The sequence below is a fragment of the Dama dama genome, chromosome 4 (assembly GCF_033118175.1).
Source record: "Dama dama isolate Ldn47 chromosome 4, ASM3311817v1, whole genome shotgun sequence".
In the NCBI taxonomy this organism is placed as follows: domain Eukaryota; kingdom Metazoa; phylum Chordata; class Mammalia; order Artiodactyla; family Cervidae; genus Dama; species Dama dama.
Window position 1 is genome coordinate 70,827,283 of NC_083684.1, and position 14,271 is coordinate 70,841,553.

The 14,271-nt window shown below is 52.8% G+C and overlaps 1 protein-coding gene across 1 annotated transcript; it reads right to left on the minus strand.

Moving 5' to 3' along the window:
- Positions 1-3,145: 3,145 nt before the first annotated feature.
- On the minus strand, positions 3,146-13,346 carry LOC133055246 (basic salivary proline-rich protein 2-like). The gene is made up of 8 exons (XM_061140662.1): positions 13,311-13,346; positions 10,975-11,182; positions 8,717-8,809; positions 8,016-8,107; positions 6,628-6,775; positions 4,246-4,335; positions 3,964-4,055; positions 3,146-3,469 (listed from the first exon to the last, which is right to left on the minus strand). Exons 1-8 carry the CDS (start codon positions 13,344-13,346, stop codon positions 3,266-3,268), a joined length of 963 nt encoding a protein of 320 aa, XP_060996645.1. The 3' UTR covers positions 3,146-3,265.
- Positions 13,347-14,271: the final 925 nt, after the last annotated feature.

The window sequence follows — 14,271 nt, forward strand, 5'->3', positions numbered from 1 at the left end:
ACCTGGACCCCGCCCGGGCCCAGGTCTTCCAGGAGACGTGGAGTTGTTACACGGCCAAGCGGCGGAGACACAAGGGCCTGGCTGCCCGGGGCGGGCGTGGCACTGGTCTCTGGGGGCCCGCCCTGCAGAATCATCAGACACACAGTGACCCGCAGATACGCGGCGACCCCTCTCCCAAACACCCACACACTCACTGCTGCTCGCAAAACCCCAAGATGGCGGCAACTGAGCCGCTCCGGGGATGCGCACACACTTGCCGAAACTCACCCCGCCTGGGCTGTCCGTTAAGGATGGTCCTTACCCTTAAGGATGGTCTCTGGTCAGACCTTAATCAAATGGACTCCCAGCACAAATGGTGAGGAATGCTGTAGGCACTTGGGTAGCTGGCACTTTGGGACTACTATGAATGGACCTGTTATGAACATTCTTTATACATATGCATGTATATATGTAAAGTTTATATATACATGCATACATATATATGATTCATTGGAAACAAGGATGCTGAAGCTGAAACTCCAATCCTTTGGCCACCTGATGTGAAGAACTGACTCATTTGAAAAAAAAACTCCGATGCCGGAAAAGATTGAAGGCGGGAGGAGAAGGGGACGACAGAGGATAAGATGGTTGGATGGCATCACCGCGTGGATGGACATGAGTTTGAGTAAGCTCCGGGACAGGGAGGCCTGGCGTGCTGCAGTCCATGGGGTCACAAAGAGTCAGACCCGACTGAGCAACTGAACTGAACTGAACTGAATATATGAGTTAACCTATATTTTTGCAGGCAGATTCTTTACTGCCTGAGACACGAGGGAAGCCTATATATACTGGCAGGCTGCAGTCCATAGGGTCACAAAGAGCGGACACTCCGGAAGTGACAGCACGTATATATATGAGTTAATTTTTTTTTTAATAGAAGTATAGTGGATTTATGATGTTGTAGTAGTTTCTGGTGCACAGCAGAGTGATTCTGGTAGAGATATATATGATTTTTCAGATTGTTTTCCGTTATAGGATATTAGATAGAGCTCTCTGGGCTATGCAGCAGGACCTTATATATTTTTGTATATAGCAGTTTGTATCTGCTAATCTCAAATGCCTAATTTATCCCTTCCCCAACCCCTTTCCTTTTTGGTAAATATAAGTGTGTTTTCTATGTCTGTGAGCCTGTTTCTGTTTCCTAAGTTCATTTCTATGAGATTCCATCTACAAGTTATATCATATGATATTAATCTTTCTCTGCCTGGCTTCACTCAGTATAATTATCTCTAGGTCTATCCATGTTGATTCAAATGGCATAATATTATTATATTTTATGGCTGAGTAATATTCCATTGTGTATATGTACCACATCTTCTTCATCCATTCATCTGATGATGGACACTTCGGTTGCTTCCATGTCTTGGCTGTTGTAAACAGTGCTGCTCTGAACATAGGGGTACATGTATCTTTTCCAAGTAAAGTTTTCTTCAGGTATATGCCTGGGAGTGGGATTGCTGGATCATATGATAGCTTTATTTTTAGATTTTAAGGAACCTCCACACTGTTCTCTAGAGTGGCTGCGCCAGTTTATATTCCCACCAACAGTGTAGGATGTGCCATGAAACACTTTTGTACACACCCTCTGTTAGCTTAATATGCATTTCTGTCAGGAATATACCCGAGAATGGGGTTGTTGGGGTTGGACATGCATATGTGCAGTTATGCCAGCTACAAGCTTTCTCTTCTAAAGAGCAGCACCAATCTACACTTCCACAACCATGCACAGGAGTTCCAGCGGTTTCACCACCTCACCAACTCTTATGTCTTTCCTTTAGTCCATCTGAAGGATGTGTGCTTGTACCCCTGGAATCTGGTTTTTGAAAGCAAAACTTTTGAAAGAAATTTCTCAAGCTGAATAGATTATAAATATCAGCAAAATTAAAACTTCAAAAGTAGAAGGTAGAGAAAGAGAGAGAGGCTTTTTTGTTTGTTTGTTTTAATGAATACACCTTGTTATGACTTGGGATTCTTGTGAAATGCATGTATTATCTTAAAGAGAAAACTCACTCTGTAGTCTTCTAAATTGTTGAGGTGCTGAAGCTCATGGGTGATCATTTTACTTCTCGGAAATGAGTGGGTGCTTTCCTAAGTAACGGAGGGCTGGAAACGTGATGATCTTAAAACCAGCCAGCACCAAAGAACTGTCATAAATATCTCATAAGCCGTGAAGTCACCAATACCTGCATACAAGGAGCAACTGGAAAAGATGCTGACTGAGTCAACGACAGAAAAACCCTGGGCGAGGAGCACTGCAAGGGGAGTAAACGGCCAGTGCAAAGGCCCTGAGTCAGGGTTTCTGTTGCTTGCCATCAAAGGAGTCTGATACAGAGGACTGTTGTTGTTGTTTAACTGCTAAGTCCTGTTGGCACAGACTCTGGAGTCAGCCTCCCTGGATTTGAATCCTGGCTTGGCTCCTTCTGATCTGTGTGACCTGAAGGAAGTGACAGGAACTCTGGGCCTCTGTTCTCTTATCTCAGAAAGAGACAGAATAACAGAATTGGCCACATGGTTGTGCGCATTAAGGGGATTAAAATGTGTAAAGACACTGGTTTGGTGCCTACCGCATGGTCAATGCCCAAGAAAAGTTCCTCATTCTAATTATCTGCATAAGAAAGGAGGGGAGGAGACTCTGGTCCATGGAGGAGAGATACAGAATTGAAGAATACATTTATTCACTCATGTGTTCATCACAACACGTGCTGGGATAAATAAACATAACACACCCAGTCAGAGGTGGACACACTCATTCTCTTTTGCTATAGCAATAGAAGCTTTTGGATGACACAGGATTGACCGGCTAAGGACTACAGTTCCCAGCATCCCTTGCAACTAGATGTCATCATGTGACCTGCTCTGGCCAATGAGCTGTGAGGAAAACTGACCTGGGCTTCTTGTAGGAGTCGCCCTTTGAAGAACTGAAGCCTGTCTTCCCCTCTCCTCATCCCCCCACTTGTCCCGCACCAGAATGTGGACTGGGTGGAGGAGGTGAGCCCTCTCCAGCCACGTGGCTCAGAGCACCGAGGTCCAAGGACCCTGGCTGCCCAACCCCACGGAGCCGCCCCGCCCCGGCCCTGGGAGTTTCACACACAGACCACAGCCTTGGGAGAGACAGCAAGTTGAGTTTATTGAAGCCGCTGCATTGGGGGATTTTGCGTCACGGTAGCCCAGCATGCATGGTTCGGGGGCGCGCAGTCAGGAGCGGGAAGCGGAGGGCCCTCGGGGCTTAGGAAGCAGTGACGAAGCTGAGGCAGCAGAGGGGACACTCGCACACCTTGACCTCGCGGAACTCCAGCACAGGCATGGGGACCACGGTGCAATTCGGGTCCGACTTCGAAGCGTCAGGAGCCACCGGAGGCTCAGGCTGAGGCTCAGGCTCAGGCTCGACGTCATCATCCGGCTCCACGTAGTAGCTGAAGCAGACACTCGGCTGGAAGGAGAGAGAACAGGGAAACGAGAGGAGAATGTCAGGTCACACTGGTGACGTTTTGGGGTCATGTCATTCCTTGCAGTGTGGTGGGGGGCATCCCATGCTTTGCAGAATCTTGAGTACCATCAATATTATATCTAAATATATATAAGAAAACATGCAAATAGAATATGTGGCAACACTCGGTGAATTTTGAGAATCTTTGTACTGTTTTTATAAAATCTTGGATTCTCACATTAATTCCTAATAAGAAAACTTCTTTAAGAGTAGTACTAGTCGCACTAGTAGGTAAGATGTTCTCGCGGGCATCTGACTCAGGGCCTCCCCTGACCTCTCCCCATGGGCCCCCTGGTCTCCCCAGGGCCCCTCCAGCCTCCCCTCCTGCCTGTTAGAAGCCCAGAGACAGAGCAGACGCCTCATTAAAGTGGTAGGTGTGCCTGACCTCTCATAACCTAGGAGATCTCATGTCAAAGAGAAGAAACAAGCAGGCTTACTATGGGACAGAACGGCAGAACTTTGAAAGACAGTCTTCCTCTCATTCCTCTGGGCTTCTTCTTAGGCTCATCAGGATTCTCAGAAAGCAGGGCTGTGTGTGGGGGAAGAAAGAGGCGTGAGACCATCTTGCCTGCTGAGGCTTGAGAAACTCAGTAACAGTATCTTCATCATGAAGCTGGGTGGGACTGGGCCAGTCTCCAGGGTCAACCCCTCCTCATCACCCTTGCCCTAGACCGTCCCACTCCCACCTGCCTATACTTTCCACCCCACGTGGGTCTCACCTCCTTTCTCCGGAGGCTTGGTCTGCACCTCCTCAGTTTCCTTGTCCTCGATGGTGCTCAGAGGCAGCATCATGACGCGGCAGGCCCTCCCTAGAGACAGGAGACAGAGCGGTTAGTGCCTGGGCGGTGGAGCGAGGGGACCCGGGTCTGGCTCTCAGAGGCCGGCTGGACTCAGACAGCCCCATCCCCTCCCCACGTCTCCAGATCCCCAGCATCCAAGGGGACGTGCTGGCAATGCCTCCTCCTGGTTCCCTCCAAGGCCCAGGCTGTGGCCTGGGGAGAGCGGTTGTCATAGTGCCTGGCAAGGACAAGAGCAGGGCTCGTGGTACCTGGGGCTTGCCCCCTTTAAAACTGGAAAAACTGTGACACGAAGGGCCGGGACCAGGAAGCTGCAGCTCGGCTCACGGGGCACCAAAGGGGCCTCTGGGGCCTGGCATACAGCAGGCGCTCCGTAAGTGCACGCGTGGCGCAGTCCCCGTGCTGTTTCAGCTCCGCCCCAGGGCTACCAGGCAGCCTGATGGGGGGTGGGGTGGGGGGGTGGGGGGGGTGGTGGTTCAGACAGGCCGGCCCCTCCTGGCCTCAGCCCGGTCCAGGTACAGGAGGAGGCATCAGTCCCGCCCTCAGGACCGAGGTGAACGGAGGGGCGGGGCCCCAGACCCCCCAGCACAGCCCTGGGGCGGGGCGGCCCTGCAGGGAGGGGGCTCAGCACAGGCTCAGTGTGGGGACCCCACCTCCGCCCCAGCATCACCCTGGGCAGGACCTGGGCTATGTGTCTGGGGAGTGGACTCGGGGGAATTCCAGCCTGCTAGTCACTAACTGGGGATCTCAAGGATCAAGTTCACCAGATTTAACAACTACGTTACAACAAATACACAGCAAACTGAGATGTGAATTTCATATGCACAGATCATATTGTACTATAACAAGTCCCAAACACTGCATGGTAAGAATCTACCTAAAAGTCATTTATTTAATATACTAACCTATGTTTATGTATATATCCCTGGAAATACCTGGGACATACTTATGTCCAAAGGTAACTGATTATTTGTCTGAAATTCAAATGTAAGTAACCCTCCTACATTTTGGATGGCAAGGGGATCAAACCAATCAATCCTAAAGGAAATCAATCCTGAATATTCACTGGAAGGACTGATGCTGAAGCTGAAGCTCCAATATTTGGCCACCTGATGAAAAGAACTGACTCATTAGAAAAGACCCTGATGCTGGGAAAGATTGAAAGCAGGAGGGGAAGCGGACAACAGAGGATGAGAGGGTTGGATGGCATCACCGACTGGATGGACATGAGTTTGAGCAAGCTCCAGGAGTTGGTGATGGACAGGAAGGCCTGGCGTGCTGCAGTCCGTAGGGTTGCAAAGAGTCAGACCCGACTGAGCAGCTGAACTGAACTGAACTGATCCTGCGTTTTACCTGACAAGCTCTGATTCAGGGGTTATTAACTCTTGTTATCTCAACTCTCCCTTCCAGAAAAATGAGTAAAATTAATTATTAAACATGAAGCTTAAATATGGTTAGATTGACACATATTCAGAACACATTATCTGGAAACAGAGTTAACACCTTTGCCTTCTTTAAACCTTCCTTAAACATTTTAAAGAAACATAAGATGCAATCAGAGACCCTCACATATAATCCTGCAAAGAAAAGATGCTTCAGTTTGGGGAAACTCCCTCTGGCGGACTCCCAGACCCACCCTCAGCCTCGCCCGGGCCCCTCCCCCAGAGGCTGCCCCTCAAAACTGCGCGCCCCAAACGTGCTCCCAGCCCCCACCCACAGCCACGCAGGCGCACGGAACCACTGGAAGCGCAAAAGCTGTTTTCAACGCGCCCTTCTCATCAGCGAACTTCTCATGCGTCCTCCGTGAACCCCCCAAACACATCCATAGGGCCTCCTGCCTCCTTCAAACTGCCCTCTGGACTCCCCACAAAGTCGTTATCCTATGTCTCATTCCGCACCCTCTCGCTGACCCCTGACACCCCGCTGACTTCCCAGGTTGGGAGCAGCCCCTGGATCTCCGCCTCCCCCATCAAACCGCAAAGTTCCCGGGTCCGCCCCTCCGCTCCCCAAACCTAGGGACCAGAACCCGGGCCCCCCTCCGCCTGTCCTGGAGGGGGTCCCCGCCATCACCGCCTCTGGACACCCCACTCCGCGGGGGGGGGACCCACTCCTCTGTCCCTTCCAGGATTCGCTCCCCCCAGTGGCCCCAGAAATCCTGGGGCCCGGAGTCCCCGCGCGGCTCGGAAGGGTCCGAGGCCGCCCGGCGCCCTTGAGGAGCCCCCACCGCGCGCGCCCCCTCCCTCCCCGCGGAGACCCCCCCCCCCTCCGCCCTCCCGCCGCCCCCCTGCCCCGAACTGCGCCAACCTTGATGGCCGGACCCTTCGGATCTGCGGCCGCGGGACCGACCTCCGGACCCGGGCTCGGGCTCGACGTCTGGGCTGGAGCGCGCCGGCTTGCTCACCGCTGGTCCTGGGGGCCCGGGCAGGGCTGGCTCCGTAGAAGTCCAGGGGGCCTGCTGATACACTCGCAGGAATGAAGAGCTCTGAGCGGCTCAGCATCACTCACGACGCCCCACCTCCACCCCCCAACACAAGCAGGTGGTTAACAGCGGGCCTGCGGCCAGCACGGGCGTGTTGGCTTCACTTTTATTGTTGAGGGGAGCGGGTCCCGGGCCGCATCCTCCTCACTGCTTAGAGAAACTGACACAGAGAGTGGCCTTGGGCGGATTTTAGGTGGAGGAGACTCAGTGGTGCAGGTGGTAAGGGTGAGGAGTGGTTCTTAAACTTGTTACTCAAAGAAGCACATGGGCCACACGTAGAAACACACGTGTGTGGCATGTGTGCTGGGCCCAGACGGCAAGTATGTCTCACCCCGTGCATCAGAGTCACAGTCGTTGAAGAATTTCCCTCCTTTTTCTAATCATCCTCACACCTTCACCTGAACTGATGTCAGCCTGCATCTATTTGAAGCACCGCCATTCACCGCTGTCGTGGAGAGTGTCATGGCAAATTGCATAGCCTTTCTGGATCATCCAGTCTGCATCTCAGCTACTGGATGTTACAATAAAACAGCCCGGATTCTACCTAAGCTTGGGGGTAGATGTGCCGAGAAGCCCTTATTCACACAAACAAGCTGTGGGCTGAATGACCGTAGTCTGCCCACCGTCGACCTAGGGAAATCTTTGTGCTACCTCCTGCTGGAAAGACAAGGCTGTTGGTAGAAGGAGGACCGGTACCCAGGTGGACAGGGCCACAGCTGCCTTCGCAGGAGGGACCGTTCCCTGACTTATTCCTTCATTTAATCAGCCCGAGCCTATGTGTGCTGGTGCTGGTTACCTCTGTGTTAGGCAGAGGGGGATACGTCATTGAACAACAGAAGAGGCTCTTGACCCCACAAAACTACTCTAGTAGGAGAGAGAGATGGTTAAAACACAGATACAAGGCATGCTGTCAATAATTACTCTGAAGAAAATTCAGGAAGGTAAGGGGCTGGAGAGAAACAGGGTGAAAGGGAGCAAGGGGGGGCCTCGTGGAGGAGCAGAAGCGGGAATCAGCAAGGAGGAGGCAGGGAAGAGGGCAGCGCCCACAAGGAAAACCACCCCGCCCCACGGGATGGGGCCACATCCGGGACCAGGCAGGGGCAAGGGGCACCCGGGCACCCAAGGGTCTCTGGTGGGCAGAGAGGGTGGCCAAGCCCCGCGATCGCTCAGCCCAGGGGCCTCCAGTGAAAAGGCAGGAAGCAAGCAGGCTTACCACGGGGCAGAACGGCAGGACTCTGAAGGACACGGTTCCCTTCATTTTCTTGGACTTCTTCGGCAGAGCATCAGACTTCTTAGAAAAAAAGCCTGAGGGAGGAGGAAAGAGTCATGAGACTATCTGACCCTATGAGGCTTGAGAAACTCGGTCATAATACAGTCTTCATCATGAAACCTGTAACAGGAGCTAATACGTGCAGAGTATGTTCCAGACACGCTTTTAAGTACTGTGCACGCATTCGTTTATGTGGTTCTTCATAATAACTCTCTGAGATGGGTACTATCATCAACCCACTTTAGAGATGAGCCAACTGAGGCACAGAGAGGTGGGGACACTTGTTGGAGGTCGCCCAGGAGTGAGTGAGACCTGCATTCAATTGTATCCCAAAGGCCCCCAGGGAACAGACAGAAAGTGTCAGGGAGGGGAGGGGCTGGGGTAAGAAAACAGGGGTGTCCAGGCCACAAAAGGGGCCCAAACGGGCTCAGCTCCCCGGAGCTCCCTGTAGGCTCTGAGTGGGGCAATGACAGGACCCACTGATGGGAGGTGATGGCAGGGAGGCTGCATCCTGGGTGTCCCTGCCCGGAAGAGCCAGTGCAGACATCTGGGGTCAGGGCCAATCTTCTGGGTAGATAGTTCCCAATCAGCCATGCCCTGGAGACCTCCCCACTCCCGCCTACCCACAGTTTTCTGGGTCTCACCTCCTTTCTTCGGCGGCTTGGTCTGCACCTCCTCCTCGGGTTCCTGGCTCTCGATGGTGCTCAGAGGCAGCATGGTGACTCCACAGGTGCTCCCTGCAGACGGGAGACAGTCAGTGCCTGGGCGGGGGAGTCGGGGGCCCGGGTGTGGCTCTCAGAGGACGGGTGGACTCAGACAGCTCCATCTCCCCAAGTCCTCGGGTCCCCAGCATCCAAGAGGACGTGTTGGCAATGCCTCCCCCATAGAGTTGCCTCAAGGTCCAGTGTGCGATTTGGGGAGAGTGTCTGGTGTCTGGCAAGGGAAAGGGCGGGGTCCGTGGGTTTTATGATCCTTTAAGAAACACAAGAAATATGACACAAAGGGCCCACACCCTGGATGTGCAGGTCAGCTCACTGGGCACCAGAAGGGCCTCTGGAGCCCGGCATAGAGCAGGCATCAGTAAGTGCAGCTCAAGGTCAGCATTACCATCACCATGTTTCAGCTCCATCCCAGGGCTAACAGGCAGCCTGACCAAGGGCTTCAGACAGGCCCACCCCTCCTGTCCTCGGCCTGTCCAGGTACGCCGGGCATCAGTCCCACCCTCGGGACCGCGGTGAAGGGAGAGGCCGGGCCCCAGACCCCCCAGCATAGCCCTGGGGGGGTGTAGTCCTGCAGGGAGGGGGGTCCTCACCTCCACCGCAGCATCACCCTGGGAAGGACATGGGCTGTGTGTCTGGGGTGAGAACTGGGGGACTGCAGCCTGCCAGTCACTAGCTGGGGGATCTCAACGATCAAGTTGGCCACATTTAACAATAGCAACGTTATAATAAATACACAGTAAATGGAGATCTGAATTTCAGATACACAAATCAAGTTTTAGTTTAAGTAGTCTTTAAACACTGCGTGGGTCATATCTACATTTTTTAAAAAATTATTAAAAATTTATTAAATTATCTTTACAGATGGGCTCCCAGGAAATATTTGTGACACATTTATACCAAAAGGTAATTCAGTATCTGTCTGAAGTTTGAATTTAAGAAGGCAGCTGGCATTTTACCTGGCAAGCCCTGATTTGGGGTTTTTTAACCTCTTGGGCTGTCAGCTTTCCCCTCCATGAAAATGAAGACTATAAATGATGAAACATGAGGATTAAATATGCTTAAAAACACATACTCAGCGCACATTATCTGGTAACCTAGAGTCAAACCTCTTCCTCTAAGCCTTTTTTGAAGAAGCATGAGACCCATCGCAGACCCTCACACGTAATCCTACAAATACAGAGTGCGTCAAATAGCGCGGGAACCGCAGGCCAGACACACACACACTCAGGCACACACAATCAGTGGAAACACACGTTTTCAGATGAAGACTGCAGAAATCAGGGCATAACCACACAGACACACCTGCAGACAAGTCCAGGGATGTACAGAGATCCCGACCACTCGGATGGGCAGGCCTGCTTTTCAGGGCTGAGCCCACTCCTCACAGGCAGTCCTGATCACACACACACACACACACACACACACACACACACACACCCTCCAGACAGGCACAAAGGCAGACCCACAGACTGAAATGACCCCTCACCCTCCCCAGTACCCTTTCCCTCTGGCGGACACCCAGGCCCACCCTCAGCCTCGCCTGGACCCCTCCCCTAGAGGCTGCCCCTCAAAACCTCGCGCCCCAAACGTGCTCCCAGCCCCCACCCGCAGTCACGCAGGCGCACAGAACCACTGGAGGCGCAAAAGCTGTTTTCCACGCGCACTCCTCATCTGTGAACCTTGCTCTGCGCCCTTAGTGAACCCCAAACTCACCCAGAGGGTCTCCCCGGCTCCCCACCCGTCACACTGCCCTCCGGACGCCCCCCAGAATCATGTTCCTGTCTTCTGTGCGGCCAATTCCTTACCTGAGCCCTGAGACCGACTGACCTCTCTGGTGTGCATTGCAAACCTGTGCCTCCCGCCTCCTCCAGCAAACTGCAAAGTCCCCGGGTCCGCCCCTCCCGCCCCCAAAACCTGGGGACCAGGACCCGGGCTCCCCTCCGCCTGCCCTGGAGGGGACCCCCGCCATCCCCGCCTCCAGACACCCCAGCCTCCTCTGTCGCCTTCAGTTTTCGCTTCTCCCAGTGACCAGTGAAATCTTTAGATCTGTAGTCTCCCCGAGGTGGAAAGGATCCGAGGGTCTCCATCGCCTCCAGGGGAAAACTTGGATTTCTCCAGGGCCCCCACCGCGCGCGCCCTGGGGTCTCGGGGCTCCCAGGCAGCAGCCCCCGCGCCCGCACCTCCTCCCGGGGCGCCCCCGCCCTCCCCGCGGGGACCCTTCCCGCGCCCCCAGCTCCGCGCGGCGCCCCCGCCCTGCGGGCGCAGACCCCGCGGAGCGGCGGGCGCGGGACTGACCTCGGGACCGCTTCGGTCTGGGTCGCTGGGCAGGGCAGGCGGGCTGGTTCCGCGCGCGTCCTTGGTGCCTGAGCAGAGCCGGCTCCGGAGACGCTCGGGGACGCGGTGGACAAACGCGCGCTTAAGTACTCAGGCTGAGCCGCTCGGCGACTCGCGCAACCCCCAAGCCCGCCCCCAAGGCCGAGTCAGGTGGTTCAAACCGCCTCTGACACCAGCACAGGCGTCAGAAGGTTCGCGGCAACTTGGTTATTAGGGGGGAGGGTCGGGGGCCTCTTGCCTTCGTTGCTTCGAGAAACCAATATAGGAGGTCGTGATGGGCAGGTCTTAAGGCGACAAGAATGACCTTGTGCAGGTCATAAGAGCAAGTCAGTGGTTCTAAACTTGTGCTTAGGGTGTGAAGAAATGCCACACAGTCAAAACACACGTATGTGTTAATAGCATGGGTCCTGTACTCAAACACAAAATGTCTTTTAACGTTGGGCATCACGGGCACGGGAAGTTCGAGAGTTTCCCTCCGTTTTCTGATCATTCTCACACCTTCACCCGTGTTGATTGCAGTTTGCCTCTCTTCAGATCACCGTCAGTCACCTTTCTTGGCCAGCGTGTGTGGCAGGAATTTTAGACTCCTGAGCCATCAGGTCTGTGTGGAAGCTGCTCCTCTTTGCATGAACCCATCCTAGACAGCCCTAAGGATGGATGGAGTTATGTCAACATGCCCTTATTTACAAAGTCTGTGGGCTGGATGATCATAGTCTGCCCACCCTTGTCTTAAAGAATTTTTTTGTGCCAGCTCCCGGAGTAAATAAACCAAAAAGTTGCCGTGAAAAGTGCAGTTTGGACAGAAAGGTGAACAGATTTTTTTTTTTAATATATATATATAGTTTATGGAAATTTAAATCCTGTAAAGTGTACTATAAAAACAGTAATATATTCTTGATATATATGCAAAATTTGAAACAATCACCTTTAAAAACAGCTCTCGTGAGCCTGGGTGAGTTCCCTGTAAGTTGGGGATCGTTTTAGTTCCTGTTCCACAAGACTCTGGTAAAGGTTACATGGGCTTGTCTGTGGAAAGTGCTCAGCACTGGACCTGACAGACAGAAAGTGCCTGGGAAATGTTAGGGTTTGTCTAACACTGTCAGTAACCAACTGGTTAATCTCTCCTAGGTGAGGCGGTGCCCTTTGGGCCGGGCACTGACCACTCTGAGACTCAAAGTGCCCAGAGGACCGTGCACGGGGCCAAGAGTCCCCAGGATCCACTGATAAGATTTTTTCAGGAGACTGTGCTCCTTCACGTTCTCATAGCTGCAAGCCCACAGCCTCACTTTCTGGGGGCCACGGTGTGTGATGACCTAACGGATCTAAATCTGTCCTGACGCAGACCCTTCAGTGACCACGGAAATGTTGTGTATCTGCAGTGTCCAGGGTGGTAGCCTCTGGCCACGTTTGTCTGCTGAATCCTGCTCTGAGCTGCCAAGAAACTCTGTTTTGAATTTTACTTAAGATTGATTTGTTTACATCGATTAGCTTCGTGTGGTTACTTAGTGATTACTGTGTTGGAGAGCCAGAAAATTGTACCTAATTCCTTCTCAAATGTGATCCCCCAGAGTGTCACCACTGACGTTTATGACCTGAACATTCCTTGTGCAGGGGGGGTCTTCCTGGTGCATTGCACCATGTTTAGAATGGTCTCTATCTGTTAGAGTCTAGTGTGTTAGTTGCTCAGTCATCACTGACTCCTTGCGACCCCATGGACTGTAACCCGCCAGGCTCCTCTGTCCATGGGATTCTCCAGGCTAGGATACTGGAGTGGGTTGTCATTTGCTTCTCCTTTAGAGCCTAGGAGCGGGGCCCCAATTTGGGACAACCTGAAATAGACCCAACGTTACAGAGAAATTCCAGGAGGGGGCGCTGAAGCATCACCCCACATGAGAACTTCTGGTCTACCCGAAGATGTTGGCGGTGAAGGAAATCTCTATTCACAGAGGCTCTCACATTTTGCTTGCTCCCAGGGTTTTCATGTACATTTCAGCTATAGGTTTTTTCCACACTCAGAAAGTTTACTGCTCCCAGCCTGAACTTTCTGGTGGAGCATCAGAGAGGAGACCTGCCTGAAGCCCCCGCACCCCCCCATCCTTGGAGCATCCTTGGTGCAACTTCGCAGAGGTGTGGATTTTGCTGAGATGAGTAAGGGGTGAGCCCTCTGTGAAAGCTTCCCCACCCTCAGGGCGCCTGTGGGCTCCTCTGGGGCGTACATGCTCTGAAGTCTTTGGACACCTGACTTACACAGAGTCCTTCCTCCTCATCCCTCAGACTGATAACTGCATCCTTCCAGAGGCTCTTCTGATGCTTGAGAAGGGTCACCTGGCTTCTGAAGGCTCTTCCCCATTCCTGGCTTCCCTCCCAGGTGCCAGGCTGGTGAACCCTCTTGTCTTGTGACAGGTGGAAGCCCATGGAATTTGGGGATGTGATCACAACTCTGCATTGAGGTAGATTGCAGACATGGTCCGTTTTCCACCCTGCCTCACGTCTACACCCTTTGCCCCTTAAGTGTACAATGCCCTCCTGTTCTGAATTTGCATTTGGCCATGGAACGTGCTTTTACCAGTGGAGGCTGGCAAAATATGATCCCACAGAAGCTTGAAAAGTGCTTGTGAAACAACATTTGTTTCTCCCCTGCACCTCTACCAGTGCCATGAGGATGAATGTGCCCAAGCCAGCCTGCTGGAGGAGGAAAAACATTGCGAGTGGGGCCAGGTCTCCCCAGTTCTAGGAGAACTGAGGACCAGTGTCCACCAGGCACCAGCAGGAGCTCAGAAACAGCAGCAGCGCCTCCTGTCTGACCTCATATGCCTTTTGTTCCTGAAGTTTGCCAACTAAAGGATGTTCCCCACCACGCACTACCACCTACAGTTCACCCTGAAAGGAATTCAGAGTGAAGATCCGGGTGAGGCACTTATGTTCTGGGAGACGTGGCAGAAAAGATCCTCTGAAAGCAAGTCCTTTGTCCATTTCCTGTCTGTCCATTTATGTTTTCCCCAACCTAAAATAAACTATCATAGGAATGAGGTCACTAAGTAATTGAAATTAACTCCTGACTTATGAAGAATTGACACTTTTGAACTGTGGTGTTGGAGAAGACTCTTGAGAGTCCCTTGAACTGCAAGGAGATCAAACCAGTC